General features: G+C 57.5%; 1 protein-coding gene across 1 annotated transcript; it reads left to right on the top strand.

Annotated features, from left to right (window-relative positions):
• The first annotated feature begins 14,563 nt into the window (after positions 1–14,563).
• FMOD (fibromodulin) lies at positions 14,564–21,540 on the top strand. Its single transcript, XM_074850126.1, has 3 exons — positions 14,564–14,837; positions 17,176–18,186; positions 20,276–21,540. The coding sequence occupies exons 2-3, from the start codon at positions 17,196–17,198 to the stop codon at positions 20,425–20,427; spliced, it is 1,143 nt and encodes a 380-aa protein (XP_074706227.1). The 5' UTR covers positions 14,564–14,837; positions 17,176–17,195; the 3' UTR covers positions 20,428–21,540.
• The last annotated feature ends 1,480 nt before the right edge of the window (positions 21,541–23,020 follow it).

The raw sequence follows: 23,020 nt of genomic DNA, 5'->3' as shown, positions 1-23,020 counted from the left end.
GGTTCCTCCTCCTTTAGCCAAACCCTGCCCAGAACAAGGAAGGTTCCTGGGAGGGAAGCGGAGGCACAGGGCAGCAAATGGCGCTGGCCTGATGGGTGTCTGCAAGCAGACGCCGTCTCGCTGTCCCCGGGGAGGGGATCCAGCATCTCTGCCCTGAGCTGACCCCAGCACCAGCAGTGGGGGACATGGGGCAGTGAGGGATGTGGGGAGAAGGCGGCTGCGTCCCGCACAGCCTGTTTATTTTTCAGTGGAGACCAGGGCTTTGCTAGAGCTGGAGGAATTCATCTTGCTGAAAGAGCCTTGTTTTTCACGGAGGAAATGAGACAGCGCGCTTTTAATAGGAAATAAAAACACATAAAATAAAGAGAAACTGAGACACAGGCCTGGAAAAAAGTGGAGCCATCCAGCTGCGTCTCGCCAGCAGCCCGGCCCCTGCCAGCAACCCCAGTGCTGCACCAGCGCACACAGCACGGCCACAGCCCCACCGTGCTCGGCCCCCCAGCCCCTTGCTCCCCTCGCCCACCCCCAGCACCCGACAGGCACGTCCTGCAGATCTCCATCATCTCCAGCTGGACCCACCTCCCTCCCTGCCCCTGTACCCTTCTCCTGTGCATGTGGGGTAGAGGGGGTTGCTTGGGGAGGTCTCTGGATGGGTGGGTGGGTGGGTGGGTGGAGGGATGGAGGAAGGTTGGATGAATGGATGGGTCGGTGGATGGATGGATGGATGGATGGATGGATGGATGGATGGATGGATGGAAGAAGGAAGGAAGGAAGGATGGGTGGAGGAAGGATGGATGGATGGATGGATGGATGGATGGATGGATGGAGGAAGGAAGGATGGAAGGATGGATGGATGGATGGATGGATGGGCACATTAATATATCCAGCTGTTGTCCTTCAAGGAAATCACTGATGCTTCACAACCAAGCTCCCTGATGTGGGCAGCAAGGAACTGTTCAATAAACCCTGAAGGAGTGACTCTTACAAATGTGCCCCAGGGTTCAGTAGGTTTCATGTGGGACTGGAAATTAATATTGATACAGCTCGGCGGTGACAGTGGGGGGTGTTCAAGCCTGGCCAACTTGCCAAACGTGAGCAGGGTCTGTGTGCCAGACAGAGGCAATACCCAGAAACAGGGTTATGAAAAATATGCCCAGCGAGGAGTGCAGGGAACAGACCGTGCAGCACCCGCAGCTCAGGGCAGGCGTGAGAGCCGAGGACTTCGATGGGGAGGCAGATGAGGGCAGAGCTGCGCTGCTATGAGGACAGTACAGAAGGAAAAGCCCTGATGATTTTCTAGCTGACACAGAGCACTTGGTGCCCGGAGTCCCCTCCAACACTCCCAGGGAAGCTCTGCCAGCCCCCCCCCCCAGCACAAGGCACGTCATGAGTGGGATTGCCAGCACCCTGCAGACAGACGGACACCACCCCCGGCAGGTACAGCTGCTCTGGGGGGGGAGCAGCACGTGCTTCAGCAAACACACAAGGAAAACCAGCCAAAGGCTGGGGAAGAGTTTTTCCAGCTGCATGTTTTACAGGGATTTTGCACCGTTCATGGCTCATAACTCATTTGCATTGATTAAGTGAGGCAATGAAACAGCAAGGGAAGGGCTTGGTGGTGGGAGATGGTGGCAGTGCAGGGGATGAGGCTGGGGAATAGGCCTGGAAACACGTCCAAGAGCAGTTCACGGCTTTATGGTCTCACAGTAAATATCTGATTAAATCGGAATGAAATGCACATCTGGAGGCGGCGCAGGGCAGCACCTGCCCCCTCCATCCGGGAGCCCGGGGCCATGTCCCGACGGCATCGCGCTGCCCCACGTCCCTCAGACCCTGCACCAGAGCTGTCCCAGCACAGCTGGGCTGGGCAACAGGACATCCCAGCCTGGGGAATCCTTGGACCATCTGCCAAGCCACAGCTGGGGCTGGCACCATCCTCTGCTCGGCGCCTGGAAACTGTCCCCAGGGCCCAGGAGGGACCATCCTGAGCAGCAGCCTTACAGCCTGCATTTATCTGAACTCCTCGCTGAGCAGGCAGCCGGTGGCCCGGCAAACCACGAGCCTCACACACCAAGTCCAAGCTCCTGAATTCGAGACTGAGCGTTGCCCATCGCTCCGGCGTTGCTCGCACACCCACACAGCTACCGCCCGCTTTCTTTCCATGAGACACCGTCCTGACGTATGAAATCAAACTCCTCCTTACGTAGCTGTTGGCTACCGGAGGAAATAGCTGTAGCTACGGATGCAAACAAGCAATGTTTCCATACCAGGCTGGCTCCAGCCCTGTCCTGGTTGTCTGCAGAGAGCCACACCCTGGGCTTGAGCCACGCATGAAGGGCTGGGAGGTTTGGTGACCCTGATCTGACATTTCTTAAAAACCTGGGGACAGCGGTGCCTCGGGCCGTGCTGTCCCCATGCCCTGGTCCCTCTGGCTGGGGTGCAGCCACCCTGGAGCTACAGCAGCTTCTGGCAGTGAGGTGGAGCCGTTATCAGAGAGCGGTTAAAGCCTTTGAAGCCGCTCCTCAGAGGCAACCTGCTGCGGATTTCTGAAGCTTCAGACACTTCAGGACAACCTCGCTCGGGAACGTTTAATTGGGAGGGCTGGGAGGGAGGGCAGAGCAAGCTCGGGGCGTACACATCCCACAGGGAGCTGGGAGAAAAGCTGGGAAGGAGCCTGCAGTGCAGGGGCTTGAGCTCCAGCAGTTGTCCCAGCAAAGGGGGATGCTCCCTGAGCCATGCAGGCTGCAGCCATGGGGCAGAGCTGCCAATTCCCCCAGGATCATCTTTGCTGGCCAGGGAATAGTTGGAAGAAGGAGGCAGGAAGAGAAATGTAGGAGTTTTCGAATTACTCTTGCAGCCGTTTCCCCAACAAAAGCCCCTTCAGTCCCAGGGTGGCTGGCCCCTCGCGTGCAGCCAAGGGTAACATTTGTGCATGTGGAGCTATAAGGAAACGTGTTTATTTTTCAATACGTTCACTGAAATGCTGTGTGCTCAGCTGGGGAGAGGCAGCCACCAGGCGCTGGCTCCTCAGCCGGTGGGAGCAGGCGGAGCTTTCCCCGGTGTCAGTGGGACCGGTGCCAGCTCACACCAGCTCCGAAACCCACCCCGGAGCCCCTGCGTGATCCCATCCTCCTCCCCGTGACACCCACATCCCTTCACACCAGCTGCATGTGAAACACTCCATCCTCTCCCAGCCGCACCGTTGCATCCAAAGCCAGCCGGGTGCAGGGTCAGCAGGAGCATCCCCAGCACCTGTGACAATGTGAACAAAAGCCCACGGTACGTCACCTCCCGGCACCGCAGCTTGGGGACCCCCAGGAGCCGAGCGGGGCCTCCACCCACCCACCCACCCACCCACCCACGGGCTGTGTCCACTAGAGGGAGAGCGTGGCAGCCGGCTTCCACCTCCAGCACCACACTGCACCCTGGCATTGCCAGCAGAGCCGCGGGGTGCAGCTGGCACTGGGTGCCCCTCAGCCCCCAGAAGCTGGGCTCCCCCCCGCACGCAGCCCCCCGGCTCTGGCCATGCATGCGCTGCCCACCCAAACCCTCCCGCTCGCACCCATGGCCCCAGGCAGCCCCGTGGCGTGGGGCAGTGGGTGCTGGTCCCACTGGGCTGTAGGGTGCCAGGCAGGGTGCTGAGCTGGGGGGCTGCCTGAGGGCAGGAGGGCCCCCCCATGCACTGGCCACGTGAGTCTGCAGCTGCTTCCCAGCGAAGGATGCGTGTAATCACTACCAGACCTCGTTACGCTTCTTGCTAATTAACCCCAGGCTGCTGCGGTTTCCCCTGCAAGACCCCCGGCCCTCTGGCTCGGGGGGCAGAGCCAAGGCAGCCACTGCAGAAGCCCCCTTCACCTCCCCAGCACTGGCGAGGTTCAACGGGGGAGCAAGAGGAGCAGCAGCAAAGCCTGGGAGCAAACAGCACGGCCCCCCAGAGTCAGACTAACACCGTCCCTGGCACCATCCACGGTGTCAAAGCTTTTGTTAAGTTTAAAAACAAGGAAACACGTTCCCACCCCTCCCATGTGTCAGCTGGGGGGAAGGATCCTGCTGGGATCGAGGCCATTTTGGGGGCTGATTCCCATTTAAATACCTGGGGGTCCCCTGGAGATGGCACCAGCAGTGACAGTGTTCTCTCATGGTTTCCTGTTAAACACACCCGAATGGAGACATTTACTTAGGATTTCACATTATTAACAGCCACAGCAGGAAAAGGTCGGGGAAAGAAAAAGCCGATTTTATTTCCCAGAGGAAATGCTGGGTGAGAGGATGCTGCTGGGGTTTCCTCCAGCAGCTCCATAGCAAAGGAGAATTTTCCCCTTTAAAACACCCAGAAGCATCCAAAAAACTGCTGGAGGGAAACCCCCCACCCCGAGGTGAGCGGGATGGGGCTGCTGGGGCCTGGGTGCTCCAGAGCCATCACCGGGTACCACTGGCAGCCCGAGTTGTGCGTAACCATTCATCACCGGCCCTCGGGGGCGTTACGTGAGAGGATTAATTAAATTTTACACACAGAGCTTAGCGCAGGGCTGGGTGTGATCATGTATTATTCATACATTCAATAACACAGCTGATTTATTAATGAATAGGTCAGACTCTCTGGAAGTGAAGGTTTGTTGTAAAATTGCTTTGAGCCAGGATGTTTCGGAGGAGCTGCTGGAGTGGAGCTGGCTCGGGGCTCAGCCGTGCTGGGGCTGCACCCGCTGCCGGCTGGGCCAAGGACGGCACGGCGAGAGCTGCCCTGTTCCTTACAGCCCATTAATCCCTGCGCTGCTTCGGAGACGCACGTTCCCACTCCAGCACAAGCCGACAGCAGTGGAAATGTATATGCAGGAGCCCGGAGGAGTATAGCGGCATCTATAGGGGCGGCTTCCTGGCTGCCTCCTCCCCGCAGCCGCTGCTTCAGCCATGGAGGACCTGGGGAGCCAAAGAGACCCAGAGCTTACACATCAGCATCTCGGCCTTGCAGGGAAAAGGGAGAAAGCCGCAGGCAGCCAACCCCTCCCTCCAGCGCGGTGCCGGCCGGGAGGGAGCTGGCTGTCAGCAGGGAGAGCAGGAGCTGGAGCAATCTCCAAAAAAAAAAAAAAAAAAAAATAAGAAGGGAAGGAAATCCTTATGGCAGGAGCTGTTTTCCCTGAGGTTACTCATGGGGGCTAATAGCCCACCTACTTCTCAGCCCTGTATTTAGCGTCGCCCCGCTTCAGGCACCCCCTTTCCGCTCCTCTCCTTGACTCTCTCGAGGAGGGCAGCAAATGCTGTGCGTGGGGCTGAGCTGCAGCCAGCCTGGCTCTTCCCGGGGAAATACAGGAACAGGGGAGGTTCAGACTGGACATGAGGAAAAAATGTTTCACAGAAAGAGTGGTCAGAGAGTGGAATAGGCTGCCCAGGGAGGGGGTGGAGTCCCCATCCCTGGGTGTGTTTAAGGGTCGTTTGGATGAGATGTTGGGGGATGTGGGGTAGGGGCGAACTTTGTAGAGTCGGGCTGATGGTTGGACTTGATGACCCCAAGGGTCTTTTCCAACCTGGATGATTCTGTGATTCAGTGATTCTGTGATCTCCAGTGTTTTCACAGCCCGGGGCTGCCCCGTGTCCCTGACCCTGCGATGTTCCCGCAGCGTGCTTGCATGTGACGGCTGAGAGGACGGTTGCCTGCAGACAGCAAAGGGGGCACGTGGTGGGAGCGTAGTGAGCACCCCCAAAACTGGACCTGTGGCTTGGGTTCAGCCCTTCCTCTCCACACTTTGTGCACCCTTTTCCCTGGTCCCACTGTCCGGTCCCGCAGCAGCCAGGGCCGGCTGTCGGGCTCAGCTCGGCAGCGGTTTCCCTCTCTCTTTGAGGGCAGAGACAAAAGTGAGCCCAAGAGCCAGGGAGAGGTCCCCGGGCTCCCAGACACAACATACTCCATTGAGCAACTGCAAAGGGAAGGATGGAGAGGAGAAGGGGGAAGAAAAACACCCGGGGGGGGGTGTCTGGGGGCCATGCAGGTGGGGATGCAGCCGAGGTGCAAGCCCTAAGCAAGTGGAGGGGGTCAGGGGTGAGCAGGGAAATTGCTGGAACCGGTTTGGGGGAGAACAGGGGTTTTTCCAGATGCCTCTGCTCAGGGGGCTGAGGCTGGGAGGAGGCCAGGAGCGCTGGGCAGGGGTTTGCCATAGATTCCTGCTTGTTTCTGCGGAGTGTGGAGGCATCTCACACACCCCCGGAGCCGCTGCAGCCAGCGACAGCGGGGGAGAGGAGCTGGGTCCTGTAAACAGCCTCTCCCAGCGCGAACAGGCATCCCGAGGGCAGGAGGATGGTGCCTTCTCCGCTGGGGATGATGGAGTGGAGGCAGCTGGCAGTTGTCTCTGCTCCGATCAGCCCGCACACACTGTCCTCGGAGAGGGCCAGCGGAAATCGGATGAAAACAAAGCAAGAATTTATCAAACCACATGTAGCGCGGCCAGGGCATGTCTCATCCAGCCCTCCTGCTGTGGGTGCCTCCGAGGAGGGAAATGCAGGCAGGGGCATGGGAGCAGAGGTCTGCCAGCCTCTGACTCGAGTGCAGGGGGTTAGTGCCAGCTCCAGGCAGCGACACGCTCCGCTGGGATAAGCTGGGAGGGAGCCCGTGGCAGGGACACAAGTGTCCCAGCTGTGGGGACAGCCCCAGCTCAGTGCAGGAGGGGCCGAATCGCAGGCTGGGGTGTCTCGGCAACTGCAGCGTCACCTGTCTCAGCCTGCTCCTGTCCCCGAGGAGCTGCCAGACTCCTTATTCACCTTAACTCTCTCTTCTTGGCTTGCAGAGATACAGTGATGGAGACCTGGTCGCTGCCAGGATGGGAGCAGAACCCCCCCACACAAGAGACCCCCCCCCACAGCTCTGCCCATGGGGACGCTCACCCCCAGCCCCCCAAAAATCACCCCACTGGTGCTGGTGGTCCTGAGAGCAGCTCAGCCCCAGCAGGCACCTGCCCACAGGCAGGAGCGGGTGTTGTTTTCTCCCTGCCAACAGCCAGAACTCACCGAGATTTCCCAGCATCTGTATTCAGGGCTGTCGGGAAGAAGCCGCTTTGATCATCACTAATTATTGCTCACGGGCTGAGAGCACCCGCGTGAGCTCTGCAGCACCCAGCCCACCCCCAGCTCTGCTGCGTCTGCCCACGGACCCCCGGTAGCCCCTCGCCCCTCGCTCCATGGGGCTGCAGCACCGTGCCCAGGGGATCACCCACATCCCAGCGCCCAGCCTCCGTGGTGGGGAAAAGGCGGATGGGGCACAAGGGATGTGCCCCAGAGCCCAGGCCATGGCAAAGAGAAGCATCGCCAGCCCGAATCCGAGGGGACGGTCCTGTCTCTTCAACGCCGCCTCCTTCTAGATGCTCTTTTTATTTCCCTAAATTGCGAAGGTGCTGCCAGGACCCCAAGTTTCCTCCACACAACTCAATTCAGTTGAACAGCAGCGAAAGCAGCGAACGCCCACGCCCTGCTTCTTGCTTCTGTTTATCTCCAAAGCTTTTTTTTTTCCCTTTAAAAAAAAAAAAAAAAAAGGAAAACCATGCCTGCCTTTAATCTGGAGGAGTGTTTGCAGCTCGGAAGAAGGCCTGAATGTGACGATGGGAGCCAGAGCAGAGGAGGGCAGAGGTTTGCTGCAGTGGCCCCTGGCAGGGCTTAGCTCTGCTCCCAGCAAAACGATGCCAGGGTGAGAGGCTCCGGGCAGCGGGACGTTTTGATTTGTTTGCTAGCACGGAAAGCCAGGTGGCAGGAGCAGGCAGGAACGCTAATGGGTTTCCCAGGCAGCTGATGTTTCGCTTTTTTTTTTTTTTTTTTTCATATTTCAGATGCTTTAGACAGAAAAACAGCCTGGGCACCATCTGGGAGGGGAGTTCAGTGCCATGACCTTTGCAGAGGAGGGGGGATCTGAGAAGCTTGGGGGGACCATGAGGTGTTGGGGAAGGGCTGAACATGCTGTGGGACAGCCAGGCTCGGGTGCCCATCACGGGGCGGTGGGGGTGCCCCCAGCTGCAGAGGGCACGGGGGGACAGGATCAGGCCCTGCCATCCCCCCTCTGCCCACCAGCTCTGCCACCCCCACCCCAGGGCTGGCTGCATTTCACTAACAGGGGTAGATTTGGGAGGCTGTGTGTTTTAAGAGTGTTAGCATCATTTAACAGCAATGATAGATGTGTGGTTTTAAAGGCACCCCCGGACAGGGAATGTTCGCTCTGCTCCTCTCCGATGGTCCCTGCTGAGCCAGGAGGGATCTGCAGCAGCGCAGCTCCGTGCACCAGACCCTCTCCTTGTTTGCTGCCTGGTGCAGCTCAGATTGCCACTTAAAATTTATTACTCTCTACATGGGTTTATATTTGGCTCCCAGTGTGTCTGCAACCCTGTTTGCAGAGAGGTTTGGGTACCAAGCTCGCCTTGGAGGAGGAGGAGGTCTGCACCGAGCCCTCAGAGCTGGAGAGGAGAGACCTGGGGGTGGGGGACGGGGTTGGGGACAGGTTTGGGGACAGGCAGAGATGGGGCCCTTGGGCTCAGCACTTTGCAAGAGGGCCCGGAGGCTTCCTGCTTGTAGGAAACATGACGTGAGATTTTCCCCATCCAGGAGCCTCAGTCAATGGGCTGGAATGAACCTGTTCCCTCCTGCTGTTTGTTCAGGAGAGCTGAGAGGCTTCAGAGAGGAGCCAAGCGTTCAAAGGGCCTTTGAAAATATGAATTGAAGGCTCTGAGCAAGGAAATGCTGCGTTTTTTCCTTCTGCTCCTTGGACAGCTGCAGCCAGCGCCTGGCAGCCTTCAGAGCTACCTTGATGCTACGCTGGGGAGAGAAGGGGAGAGGCAGCCGGGTCCCGGTAGGACACCTTGCTCAGCCTCAAAGCACAGAGCAATCACCACATCCTGGGGCTTCCCATGCCCCGGTCCCCTCCTAAGGTCCAGCAAGGGACAGGGAGCTGCTGCCACGTCCCAACAGAGCTGCTCTGCCCTGTGATGGCTGAGTGCAGGGGCTCCAGGTTTGGACACCTATCACTCTGGGGTCCTGTGCCAGGCTGCTGCAGATCAGGGTCTGTCGGTCCCACAAACAGGGCTGAGAGGATGTCAGCATCCTGCCAGGTTTGGTCCCGACACCGTGTGATACCCATGAGCAGAACGGAGCGATACCCACGCAGCCGTTGGCAAACATCTGCATCACAAGGCAATAAATCACGGCAGCAGCAGAGCCTGTGACACCTGACGGGACTTTGTGATCCTTGCAGCTGCCTTCCCGAGTGGATCTGCACTTGGCTAATCTTGTGCAAACTGCTCTCCTGGCTCCTCTGCAAAACCCGGAGGCTCTCAAGTATATTTTGCTGTGTGCTCGTAACCAGCCTGTGTCAGCCATGGAGATGTTAGCAGGGTAAAGCATACATCCAGGGACAGGCGAGGGAGCGACGGGATGAGGAAACACTTCATAGTTTCCAGCTCTGTTCCAAATTAAGCGCTTAACCTTTTCAAACACATTTTACAGTGGTTGTAATAAGCTCTGACCCTCTTTGTGCTGAGACATCCTCTCCCAGCACAGCCCAGAGCACCAGCCACGCTGCAAGGGGAGAGACACTGGAGGCTGTAAATGGAGATTTAAGAAATCCAGTGTCTTGGGTTTGCAGGGAGGGGGATGAAAGCACACACGCTGAGACCATCGGGTACCCAGAGCCACATCCATGGGGCTGGGAGCTGTGGGACAGGCTGCAGGGACATTCCTGGGTCTGGGTGCTGGGATGGTTGAGTCCACCCCATAATAACCCGCAGACCCCGAGAGACCAGGGAGTTATTACATCAGGCTCCAGAGCCCTGAAGGCAGCCTGTAATTATGGTGGAATGGGGCAAAGGCTTCCCCAGCCAGACCAAAATTTCCCAGCGCTGGCGGCCGTCCACAGGCAGTGGCTGGGGAGGGTAAGGGGCAATTTGGGGTTTGCCCTCCCTCCCCTGTGCCCCCCACCAAGAGATTTGGAGGCAAATCAGAGCTGCCTGTGGCTACTGCACAGCCTGGACTGTGATGGGATGGACGAGTGAGGACAGGGACTGTGGGACTGCTCTGCACCGTGCAAAGGCAGGCGTCACTCGGGGGTGGCACCGGGTACACATGGCACATCCAGGGCAGGGGACGGAGCAGTGACAAGGGGACACGGGTGAGGGCCGGGAGCTGGCAATCCCTTTCTTTTCCGTGTCACCTCTCTGGTGCAGGCTTTTTTTGCAGCCCCGTGGCCACGGAGCAGCTGGGGCTGGGGCGTGGGATGCGAGTGAGCGAGCGAGTGGGGCTGCAGTCGGCCACTGATTTCACAACCCCGGGTGTCCCACGGGAGGGAGAGGAGGGGAGCAGACAGCAGGCGAGAATTCCCAGCCGAGGGCTGCCTGTCGTCCCGTTTCTAGCCAGGGAAAGCCTGGGCTGAGCCATCGCAGCTCGCTGCACTCAAGAGAAGATTTAAAGCACCTCCCATGGAAATTGGGTGACCCCAGGAGCCCCGGGAGCATCGGACTGTGCTGACACACGGGAGCCGTGGTGAGAGCATCGCCCCGGCAGCCTGCGCCCGAGTCAGAGTTTCCAGCAGAGCCCCAGGGCTCGCTCGGCAGTCGCGCCGTCTCCGAGTGACCGACTCCCTCCAGATTGCCTCAAATCTCAGTCCAAGAATGTTGTTTGGGCTGAAGAATGTATCGCTAAAAAAGAAAAAAGGGAAAAGGGAGGCTGGGGTGAGAAGGGAGGTCGAGGGAGGGTTCGCCCTGCCCTTCCACACTGACCTTTGCGTTTTTGGAGAGGAGGCTGCAGCCGCCCGGTGCAGACACTTGCCAGATGTTGAGCATGTTCCCTCCACCCAACTAGGCTGAGGCTGAGCCCAAAGGTACCCGATCATCCCTGCTCCCCCCCCACCCACTGCCTGCACCCCCTAAGGACTCCATTTCCCTGCCTGACTTTCCTCTGCCTGCTGGCATTGTGTCCTCAGAAATCGGGTGAAGGTTTGCAGGTGAGTTTGGTTTAGCAGAGCCCTTTGAAAAGGAGCAGCACAGCCCTGGGGGTGGCAGCCAAGATGATAACCTCTCTGAAAGCCACGGGACTGCTCCCCCAGGCACAGGAGACCCCAAGCTGCCCCACAGACACCAGCGCTCTCGCTCCAGGGCATGGTTAGAGGAAGGAGAGGGTTCCCCGCATGGCATGGAGGGATGGAGCAATGGGGAGGCACCTGAAGAAGAGCTTTCACTGCCAGTGCCCGCACGAGAAGTCTCTCTGTGTTTTACAAAGGCTGGAAAGAGCCAGGACTAGTGAGGAAGAGGAGGTTTGGTTGCAAACATCCAGAAAGACCATGCAGACCTGGGAGCCACAGAATGCTGGGCACCGGCTCCAATGCCTTTCTGCTCAGGTGTTTGTAGCACGAGCCTGGTCGGGAGGCCTGATGCAAAGCAGGGGCTCTGGATCACAGCTTCACTGGCCTCTCCACCACGCAGACTCTGCAGGCGATGCCCCACGCATTTCCACCCACCCTGCCTGAGCAAGGCTGGAGATGCCAAGGGCCAAGCTCTCCTTGGCCTCTACTTGGACTTTGGTCACTGGAGTCCCTTAAAAGAGCAGCTGGGACCTTCACCCTTCAGGGATGTGCCTTTAAAGACAAGGTCTGGGAGGGGACCTGCAGGACCTGCCAGGCAGCCATGGTGACGCTGCAACACAAGCAGCCCTGTCTTCAAGCCCCTTGAGCCCAGCGGGACTGGTAACCCCCACCCAGGACAAGGAGGGCCATGGAAATTAAAGAAAATAGCATGAGTGGGAGGACAGAGCAGGCAACAGCTCCAGCAGAGCTGAAACTTCTTGGAAATGTGGAAGAGGCAGAAATAACATTTCCATGAGTAAAAAAGGAAGCTGCTCAGAAGTAGCTGTGCTTCTGACAGTCGCTGTTTTTGGATGCCCACGGTAGGTTTAGTAGTTCTCTCTTCATCCAGGCAGAATGAACTTTAGCCTTAGCAGGAGCATCAGAGACTTTTGTTTCTTTGTTATGCTGTGAAGCATTCGGTCCCCACGCCAAAAGCATCCTGACAAACCCCTGTCCATCCGTGGAGAAGAGAGCGCTCCCGGCTCTAAGCGTAGGATTTGCAAATTAAAGGCAAACTCGGGCCAGATTCAGTGGTTTCAAATACAAAGCTCAAGAGCATTTGATCAAAACAACTGGAACAAAACCAACCAAAATAGACACTGTTCACATCAGTTTGGTTTAGAAAACCAAAGCAAACCAACACAGGCATCTGGCTGGCCCTGATGAGACGCAGACTGTGACCGTTGGAGTAACTGCTCCGGATGAGATTATGCAGTGATAGGGACCATTGGCTTGGAGCAAGCAGGACAGCATGTTCCCAGCTCCTGTCATCAGTTCAGGGCTTTCTTTGAACTGTCAGCAATAGGGAAGAGGTGTTTGTAGGAGGAGATGTTGAAAAAGTTTCATGGAAATCACTTGGGAACCAAGAGGAGCTGTTTTTTACTGGCCTGAAATGAGCAGTAACATCGAGGTCTTATCAACACCCACCTCACACCAGGCAAACGGACCAAGCAGGAGAGCCCTGCTAGCAGCTTGGGAGATGCTGGACAACTGGAGCATGAGATTTCAAGGTTGGATGGAGAAAAAAAAGATGTATGTGGTTCTTCAGACAGCGAGTTTTCACTTCCCTGAGATAGTCCTAAGCTGGTCAGAATGGGATTCAACAGAAAGTCCTGGTGACTGCGGGGAACGTACAAACTGAGCTTAAGCATGTGGTTATTTTCTGGTTTAGGCTGGGAAAGGGGGATGTGACCGTAGGGAATGGCACCATTCGGAGCCAGCTCATGCGGGGAGAGCTCCTCAGCATCGCCCAGGGGACCACCAGCCCCTGGCACCCACAGCAGGAGCTGCAGAACAGCCTCCCCCAAGGGGGCATGTCCTGGGTCATGAATATTTTTAAATTCCAGAAGATGGAGAAGCCACACTCCTTATCTAACCAAGCTGGGGACAATCTGCTTTTCCAGAAAAATATCCAAGCCCTGCGAAAGCCTCTGAGCTGTTGGCCACCAGGACACCTCGAGCTGCCAGAGATGTGACGTTGGTTGACACCATCCGAGTGCCGAGCAGCAGATGTTACTGGCTGCCACTACCCTCCCCACCATTTTCGCTGGAAAAGAGTTCCCTGGCAGCGGGAACAAATCCCTCCGAGCAGGGTCATTCTCCGCATCAGCCCAGAGCCTCAAATCACCTCCCTGCCCGTGGTGAGAGCCCTTCTCCAGCTGCCCCGCACCGTGGCAATGCTCGACGGGCAAGAAGAAGTGTTGCCAGCCAAATTAATGCCCCCCCCCGCCCCCTTCTACAAGGGTTTTACCTCCTTTTAGGCAGCACAAACCCCCTGTCCTCTTTTCCCACTCAAAGGCAAAGCTTTCTCTGAATCCTCTCCCTCCTTGCAGATCCCAGCCCCGCGCTGCAGTGCAGCGAGCTGTGCTTTCCAGGCACACTCTTCCTTCCCAAATAAACCGGCTTTCTGGCAAAGTCCCCACTGTACAGCGTGTCCCTCGCAACCCCGGCTGCCAACCAGCCTGCACATTCCTCCTCCTTACAACAAGGACCTTCGGAGCGATAAGGATCTTTGCAAGGCTCCCCAGGGGAAGAGGATGTTTTGGCTGGGAAATTTCGATGGAAAGCAGGGAGAAAGCAAGCCCGGAGGGAGTCTGGCACCTGCTGAGCTTCACTAAGTCATTCCAGGCTCCTGGGAGGACCTGGGCGTGCTGCTGGAGTTGGGCATGGGATGGCAATGGGTGGTCGGGGCTCCTCCTCTCCTTTCCTTGTGGGAGGAAATGCTTCGCCAGCCCTGGAAGAGCTGTCTCCAAAGCTGAAGTGCACAGAGAGCCAGGATGGGGACTGGGGCGGGGGGTGTGACAGCGCCCACCGTTCCCCCACTTTGCAGGACCCCCCAAGGCAAGGCTGGCACTGGGAGACGATGAGCCCTGTGGCAGGGAGAGCTGTGAGCTCTTGTGTCTCTGCCCAACCATGGGTCACCCTCAGCACCCACAACACTCCTGCCCTGTCCCCCCACACCCACCCCCAGGTCAGCCTTGGAGGGGGACGATGACCCCCCCATCCCAGGCCGATAGGCACAGCCTGCAGAAATGCCAGCTTGGCATCTCTCTCCTGCCAAGCTGAAGGCAAATTCCTGCTGTCACAGTGGCCCTTTGGTAGGCAATTTGTTTACCTTGGATGCTGCAGCCTTATCGTTCATGGAAATGTTTATCCTAAATATTTAATAGCAGGACTGCATAAACTGAGGCTTCCTGGGGAAGAATCCCAGGCTGCAGACAGAGCAGGCACTAACGTCTCTTCTCCTGGTGCTGCAAAAGTTAAAGATAATTTCTCGCTTCTCCCCAAGAATCACATCCTCAGCGCCTCAAAATCAGATATATTTTAATCTGGCCAGAGGCCTCCTCATCGCTTCCTGATGAGAAACACAGGAGACCTAACAACAGCCCTTTTAAAAACAACATCCCTGATTCCACTAACTCGTTAAACAGAGAGAGCCTGAAAAGTGCCAACACTCCTATGAGAAAAGACGGGAGAGAGAGAGAGAGAGAGAGAGAGAGGGAGGAAAGAAAAAGCAGGTTATTTATAACGCCAGGCAGCGTTAGGGTCTCTTCAGTCTCTCCTGCAAACTGGCTGCTGCTGGGAGGTCACTCCCCAAAAAACCTGCCGAGCCCGTGACCTGCAAGCACAATATTTGATCTGGGATCTAGGGCGGGCACCAGCCTTTGCAAATCGGGAGACACACTCACATGCTGCTTGACACACGGGAGATCCCGGAGAAGAGCAGCGAGGCTTTGGAAAGGAGGTTCTTAGCTTGGTAAGTCTGTCTCTATATTTATTATGATTTTTTTTTTTTTTAAAAGCCTGATTTCCATACCCTTGCCTCGGCGGGCGGGCAGCTGCCACGCGAAGCACATGCCAGCGACACGGGTGGCACAGCTTGAAAGCCAACGCTCCCGAGCCGCGGCGGCGGGGAAGTCTTCTCCTGCTGCCCACATCTCTTGCCCCTCTGGCAGCTCCTTGCCCACTTGGCTGGGAGCTGGACACCTACGGCCACCGACACGCAGGTGCCTGCTCCCTGCCCGGCACAGCTCTGCCCGTCCCATCTGCCAGGGTGCAGGGGAAGGGGGAGCTGGTTTCACACCTGGCAGAGCAGCAATGGGCCGAGGCCATGGATGGCCACAGACCATGAAGCCCCTTGTTCTAAAAGCTGCTCCCTCTCGGGGTGAGGAGCTGACCCCATTAGCCCGGCAGCCTCTGGCACAGGAGCGTGGGCATCAGGAGATGACATGGATCTCGTGGCCGGCACATTCAGCTCAGATCCCACCCCAAAACCAGGGTTGAAGCCCACTGGGGAGGGGAACAGCAGCCTTCAAATGAAGCGGGGGGCAGCGGTGTCAGCTGAGGACAGGCTCCAGGGTCACCAGTATGTTGAAGGGGGGCACTAGAAAAACTGGAGGGACCCCATGCATCGGTCCTGTCCCACACGGAGGGGCCCCCACGGGAAGGGGCTGCCAAGCTGCTCTGCATGGGTGGAGAAGCCCCTGCGTGGAGCAGGGCGGCTCTGGTATTTCAGCGGGCAGAGTGCCCTGGAGCAGGAGGAAGGAGGAGAACAAACTCCTCCGTGATTGCCAAGCTCCCCCGTCGCACACAGCATCGCGGAGGACCACGTCTCATCTGCCCCTCGGCTGTGCGAGCACGCGGAGGGGGAAGGAGGGAGAGAAGGAGAAAGCGAGGGAGCCATGCCTGCCCGTCGCCACCTCAATCCCTCTTTTTTTTCCAGCACGAGCAGCCTGCCAGGGTGCCTCGGTGGCAAGGCAGCCGCTGCCTCGGAGCAAACTGTGCCCTCTTTGTCTGCCGGGTGAGACGTCTCCTCCCCACTGCAAGGTGGGGACGAAGCGAGGTTTCATCGGGGGACCCCACGGCCACCCCCTGGCACAGCGAGAAGGGACACTGGCCCGTGCTGGCACATTGGCTGCGCCACGGCTGCCGGAGCAGAGCTGGCAGCGATTGCACCAGCAGCCCCAAGCTCTGCGCTCCCAGCCACGTATATAGGAGCCAGCAGGCAGGAGCGACTCCTCTCCCCCTCCGAAACAGCACGGCCCCGCGTATTTCCTGGAGGCATTTCAAGCTGCCTCGCTCCAGGCCGCTCTGTGTGCTCGTTTAGTCCCGAGACGAGGAGTCGGGATGAACGGCCATTGCTGGAGTCAGTGCCACGGCGTGCCGGCACACCGCCCTGGCCATGGCACGGGGTGGCTGCGAAGCCCTCGCCAGGCTCAGGGACAGGTTTGCCTTGCTCCGAGCCCTCAGCCTGGCTCTCTTCTGGATGTCAGCCCTCAGCAGGCTGAATTTCCCGAGCAGGGTCCAAGCACAAGGTCTGGTGACGGCTCCCTCCCTCCCTGGTCACACTGGCCTCGAGGGGCCGGTGGATGCTGCCCCTTTTCCTGTCAGGGCTGAGCTTGGGAAATCTAAGCTTGAAAGTGGTTTTGTTTCAAAAATAAGCCAGAACTTGTTTACCAGGATTTACATCAGTCCTGAGCAGCATGAACATCCTGCATTTTTGTGGGGGAAGGGAGAGCTGGATGAAACCCACAGCGAATCATGTCACCAGCGAGTGTAGCATAAATATAGCTCCATCGAAACATGCCTTGAGCTCCATCAACCTGTTCTCACAGCTACCACTCTCCTCTGCTCGGCTGGAGAGCGGCCGAGTCCTTTCTCCTCCCCCCCACCCCGTGCAGAGCCAGCTCAGGCAAATCCCGGACACCTCAGAGCAGAGCTGCGTCACCTTACACAAATTCAGACTGTGTGTCCCATATCTCCATCCTCTACTCAGTTGTAACAGAGATAAATAAAGATTTCGCAAGCGAATATCCACTGGGATGGAGGTTTCTAGCAGGCCTGAGGTGAAAAGGGGGAAGATCAGGGAGCTGCAGACAGGGGACATGTCTGCAGCCGCATTTTTTTGGGTAGGATTCGCTCAGTTTCCCTGGTCCTCCAGCTCTGCTGCCAAATGCCACCAACCCCACGCAGGGCTGCGGCCGCATCCAAACCGGCTGGATTCCCAGGCCATGGGGTGCAGCTCACCTGCCTCTAGCCCTCACACCAGACCTGACACTGCTGATGGTTTTCCCCCCCATTTCTCACCCCCCCAGGTCCCTCCAGCATCAGCACCATGCATTGGGTCACCGTCCTGATCATCGCTGGGCTCTGTGGAGCCTCCCTGGGCCAGTACAATGAAGAAGAAGACATGGCTTGGTTACAGTACTACATGCGGCAGTCCCGTATGTCCTCCTACAACTACATGCCCTACTACGAGGATGAGAACACCCCTTACGTGTACTCTTACCTCCCAGCTCCAGACACGGAGGCAGAGCCTGGCCCTGAACCGCAGCAAGCCCTTTCCTGGCAGTGTCCCCAAGAGTGTGATTGCCCCCCGAACTTCTCATCAGCCATGTACTGTGACACCCGTAACCTGAGGTACCTGCCCTTCGTGCCTTCCCGGATGAAATATGTCTACTTCCAGAACAACCAGATCACTGCCATCCAAGAGGGGGCTTTTGACAATGCCACGGAGCTGGAGTGGCTCGCACTGCACAACAACCAGATCACCAGTGAGAAGATGGGCAAGAGGGTCTTTGCCAAGCTCAAAAACCTGGAGAGGTTGTACATGAACAACAACAACCTAACCAAGATGCCCAGCCCCTTGCCCCGGTCCCTGAGAGAGCTCCACTTGTCTTACAATCAGATCTCCAAGGTCCCCTCTAATGCTCTGGAGGGTCTGGAGAACCTCACAGCCTTGTACCTCAGCCACAACTACATTTTTGAGATGGGAGCATCCCTCAAAGGGCTCAAGTCCTTGATCCTTGCTGATCTGAGCTACAACCATCTCAGGAAAGTCCCCGATGGGCTCCCAATGGCTTTGGAACAGCTCTATCTAGAGTACAACTACATCAACACCATCCCTGATGAATATTTCAAGGTGTCTCCGAAGCTACTCTATGTACGGATGTCCCACAACAGCCTGACAAATCAAGGTCTCTCTACCAACACTTTCAACAGCAGCAGCATCCTCGAGCTGGACCTCTCTTACAACAGGCTCCAGAAGATCCCCCGGGTCAGCACCAACCTCGAGAACCTCTACCTTCAAGGGAACCAAATCAACGGTGAGCAGAAACGCGTCGACCAAAGCGCGGTGGTGCAGGGGATGGTGGTGCAGTAGAGGGATGGGGAGATGAGGATGCAGAACCTGTCCCTCCCTGCGGGAGACTGATATAATGGTTTGAGCAGGAGGCTGGAATTTGGGAGACTTCTAGGTGGCCCTGAGCAAGGCAGGAACGGGGCCTATTGCATCCCAACACACCTGGAGCCAAGAGGCTCCCAGCTCTGAAGGTTCCTGTGTGACCCACGAAGCCATTGCACTGGTTTTACTGAGCATTTAGCAGAAGCCTGAGCATCTTCTGGTTAGAGATGCCAGAAACCAGCTGTGGGTAGAAGCTGATGCACAATGTGGGGAAGGGGCTGTGGCTTTAGTCCGGCATCGCACACAGGCTGAGGGGTCACCAACAGCGTGGACAGAGGTGGGGGGTCCCCACAGGTCACTGCATGTGGGAACACACGTTGCCCTGGTCAGTGCTAATGTGGGGACAGGGACGTACCCTGCAGTGCTGGGGGCCAGCACACCCCCTTTCTCCAGCCCCTTCTGCCCACCTCCCCCCACCCTCTCAGGGCACCAGCCCATGGCCCCAAAGCCCCCCCAAGGGTCACGGTTTGCAGCCGAGGGGCACATCCTTGCCAGGGCTGGGACAGACAGGAGCTCTTAGTTATTAGAGCCATCAACGCAGCATCTTCTGCCAGGACCAAAATTCATTCCACTTAATATACAAATAAATAAAAGGAACAGATTGTTCTGGGGCTGCTATTTATAAAAATAAGCTAGGAAAAAAAAAAAAAAGCCACGAAGCAATCTCCTGGAAAAAGCCAGGCTTGCTCCTCTCACCTGCCAGGCCCCGAGGGCAGGACCCTCCTGGAGAGGTGCTGGAGCCCCCGAGCAAGGCTGGGGATGGAGATGGGGATGGGGATAGGGATGGGGATGGGGATGGGGATGTGTCAGCGCAGCCATCAGCTGTTGCAGAGGAAACACAACCCCGCACCGGGAAACCGACAGAAACACAAAAACAAGAACAGATTCCCAAATGTTTGCTTTCAAAATTTGTAGCTGTTAACGTCTGCCCACAAATGCCATGAAACCACCGCGGAGCCATTCAGGCTTTACCGCAGTTTTTCCTCCAGCTGCAGGTTTTGCCGCTGACCTTTAAAGCACCCCCAGGAGCGAGGGGCTGCAGGTCCAGGCGTGCAGCACCAACCTTTTTGGGGGGCACATCCCACCCCATGGGGCATCGGGGCTGGGGTCATGCCCCTCCAGCCATACTGGGAGGTCCCCACTTGCCACACCACAGGGTTTGTAGCCCCCCAAGCCCCCGGCCTGTGGGTCCCCCAGCACCCCACTGCCTTACCCAGCACCATCCCGGCCTGGAGCTTTGCTGCCCTCTAGTCGGTCGCTTCTCTCCCAAATCTTGCACAAAATTTTTGGAGTTTGCTCCCTTTTCCTCCCTCCAAACCCAGCCCAGGCAGGGCTGGAGTTTCCCTGCCTGGTGCTGGCAGCAGCGGGTGGCAGAGGAAGGGAGAGGGGATGTTTGCAGGCATGGGATGGGGCAGGGACAGGGATGTCCCCCCTCCCGGACACGCTGCCTGGGTGGTCCTTTGGTGGCCAGTGGGAGTCAGAGCCTGGACGCTGCAGCGTATGAAGCCTCACGAAAGAGGCTGCAAAGGCAATTCCTGATAAAAAGCGAGGATTTTCATCTGACTCCACCCGGCTTTTTTCCTACGAGCGCTCCAGCCAAGCTGGGCAAAGGCAGCCAGGGGCGGGCGCTGCCATCGCTTCCAAATCCTTGAATAGGCACAAATTTACGGGCTCCTGACTGCAGCTTGGAGCATCAGTCACCTTTTAGCTTAAGAGGGGAGGGTGTTGAGTCCAAATTTGCAGGAATAATTGGTGATTTGGGGGTGCTCTCAATTTTTTTCCCCCTCACCTTAACATAAACCAGCTCTCAGAGGTCGGTCCCCTCAGACCCATCTCCAGAGCAGCCCCCCTTCACATTTCTCACATCACTCCTCAGAGATCAGTCCCATTATGAAGGTTAGAGCTGGGGCCGATGCTGTGCTCAGCTCTCCATCTCCTCTCCCCCCCCGCAGAGTTCTCCATCAGCAGCTTCTGCACCGTGGTGGACGTCATGAACTACTCCAGGCTCCAGGTCCTGCGGCTCGATGGGAATGAGATCAAGCGAAACGCGGTGCCCCCCGACGCCCCGCTGTGCCTGCGACGTGCCACCATCATCGAGATCTAGCCCGGCCACGCCCCGGCCCCTTCCCCATCCTCAGGACTTGGCTCCCCCGTTCCTGGGGAGACGCTCACTCCCATTTTAATGCAGCTTGACAGTTTGACTTGGCTTCCGCAATAGTGCAATAAGGGTACTCCAACACCAGCCCACACGGGTGGGCAGGAGCCGTTCTTCCCCAAACGTTCCCTCTTTCCGGCTCTCCGGCCACACAGGGTGGGACAGGTCGTGGCACCATTCCCCCTCTGACCCACGACAGCCACCCCCCGTTCACCCCCTCCCCCGGTTTGGGTGGGACACGGTGGGGAAAACACGGGGGGAAAGCTCATCCCACCTCCAAAACATGGCGCTGAGCATCCAACCCCAGCGGGGAGGGGTTCAGGTGTGGGTCCTGCAGAACCAGCAGATCTAAACCGACTCACCCTGGACCAGGTGCCAGAGGTCACTGGGAGAAGCATTTGGGAGCTGCACAAGTAAAGGGTTAAAGATTTTCTGGCTGCCAGCATCCCTCAGCAATGGGAAGAGCAAACCCACTCTTCTCCCTCCATTTTTCCCCCTTCCACCAGCCTCCTGCTCCAGAAATAAAGGAGAGAAACATTTCCTCCTGCTGCCGGGTGGCTGTCAGCTGCTGAGGTTAGAGAGAAACACCCTGAGAAACAGCCTGTTCGCGGGCTGTGGCCAAGGGGGGCGTCACATCTTCCTCCCAGACCACTGGCTCAGGGCAGGGGACATGGGATGGGGCAGTTCCTGGTGCCGTCACCCCCGGACGCCCAGGTCCATCCCACCCACCGGCTTGGCTCTGAGCTCCCTCCCTGCCCAGGCAACTGGGGTCTCCCAGTTAAAAAAAATTTTAAAAATCATAGTGACACGTGCACCCGCAGCACGTTTGAATTCACCAGAAGCTAAACACACCCAACTTGGTTCCTTGGACGGTTTAGTTTGTGAACCAAAGGGGCAGCTGAGCTTTGGAGATGACCTGCAAAGCTGAAGAGGTCATCCAGACCCTCCGCATTTAAACTGCATGCTAACACTATAGAAACAAAAACCCAAAAAAACCTGTACTATCACCGACGCATGAACTGTAGATATCATACTGACGAATAAAGCCCTTTCTGTAACTGCACGAAACGTGTCTGAGGAATCCCAAACGCAGAGACCAGGGTCTGAGCACCCGGGCTGCTCTGAGCGCTGCAACCTCCCCTCTTGCAGACCAGATTTTTGTAATCCGGGCTGGATTTGCCGTCTAGTGGTTGTACCAGACAAGACATGTGCGTACGCTGCCTTCCCCGCACCGAGGAGCTGCCGCTCCAGCACATCCCAGATGGGGACCATGCAAAGACATTTATAGAAGGAGAAAATACACATGGAGAAGTGTCAATTGAGAGAGGGAAGGGACGGCGGTGCCACTGGCACAGTACTTCTGGTCGTTATTTTCTGGATGCTTTCATGTTCTCCAGTCTTAAGCCCTGCTTATTTTTAACAGCTAAACTGGAGGATGCTTAAAAAAAAAAAAAATTCTCATGGGCAGGATTTTTACCGATCTGGAGTTGCACAGAAAGTGCCATTTCCCAGCCTGGGGACCTCTCCTCTGCCTCGCTTGGCTCTGGGCTGGTGCCAGCCGGGGAGGCAGAGCCTGTGGGCGCTCCGTGGGGTGCAGGAGGTGGGTTTCCCCACTGGCCTTCCCAAACAGCCCTGGCCCTGGCCAGGGCAGCTCCCCCAACTCCAGTCAAGGCTCTTGCAGAAGCCAAGCAGGAGGAAAAGCAAGACAACCCCCCTCCACACCCTCGGGCCACCCCCTTTCCATCCTCTCCTGTGTCCCAGGGCAGCACAGGGACACCCACGTCCTTATTGTGACCTCCCACAGCCAAACCTCCCTCCCCACAGAGCTGTGAATTCAGAGGACTGGGGACCCTGAACCAAGGGGACCCCAGGGCTGTCACTAGATGTCGGCGTTGCCCATCGCATGTGGCCCTGTCCAGGCTGGCAGGGTGGCCCTGGCTTCCCCTCCCCAAGGCCACGTCCCCAGAGAGCACCACCCAGATTCAGGAGCTGCCCACCACAGTCAGGACTTGCTCGGGCAAGGCTGTGCTGAGACATGGGGTGAAACCCAGCTCCCCCCAGGGAAAAAAAGGGCTCAGAGGGAGGCAAACCTGACCCTGCTTCTGATATAGCAAGAGGCGAGCGGTGCTTGTGCCGGGCTCCTTCTGAGGCTGGCAGCGGCACAGCGTGGGGGCAAGCGGGTTCTGCAGAGAGGGAGGATGCTCCAGACCCCAGCTGATGCAGGTGCCTGTTGACATCAGGGACCAGCCCTGATCTTTCTGTCATCAGCCCCCAGGACAGGTGCCACAGCCCACCGTCACCCTCCTTCCCTGGGGCAGCATCCAGCAGACCAGTGGGAAGGGGACAGGGACAGGACTACAAGCACCCGAGCCCACACCACGTCTCCACGCTCTCCAAAAGAGGCAGAGGAGGATGTTTACAGGATCCAGCTGCAAACCAGCCAAGCACCACCCTCCTCCCTGAGCTCGGGAGCTGCCCAGGTGCCGGCACACACCACTCCTTGTTCCTGGGTCAGGTTTTTGCCCTCAGAGCACCCACAATC

Source organism: Strix aluco, chromosome 25 (assembly GCF_031877795.1).
Source record: "Strix aluco isolate bStrAlu1 chromosome 25, bStrAlu1.hap1, whole genome shotgun sequence".
In the NCBI taxonomy this organism is placed as follows: domain Eukaryota; kingdom Metazoa; phylum Chordata; class Aves; order Strigiformes; family Strigidae; genus Strix; species Strix aluco.
This window is presented reverse-complemented; position numbering and strand designations above follow the sequence as displayed.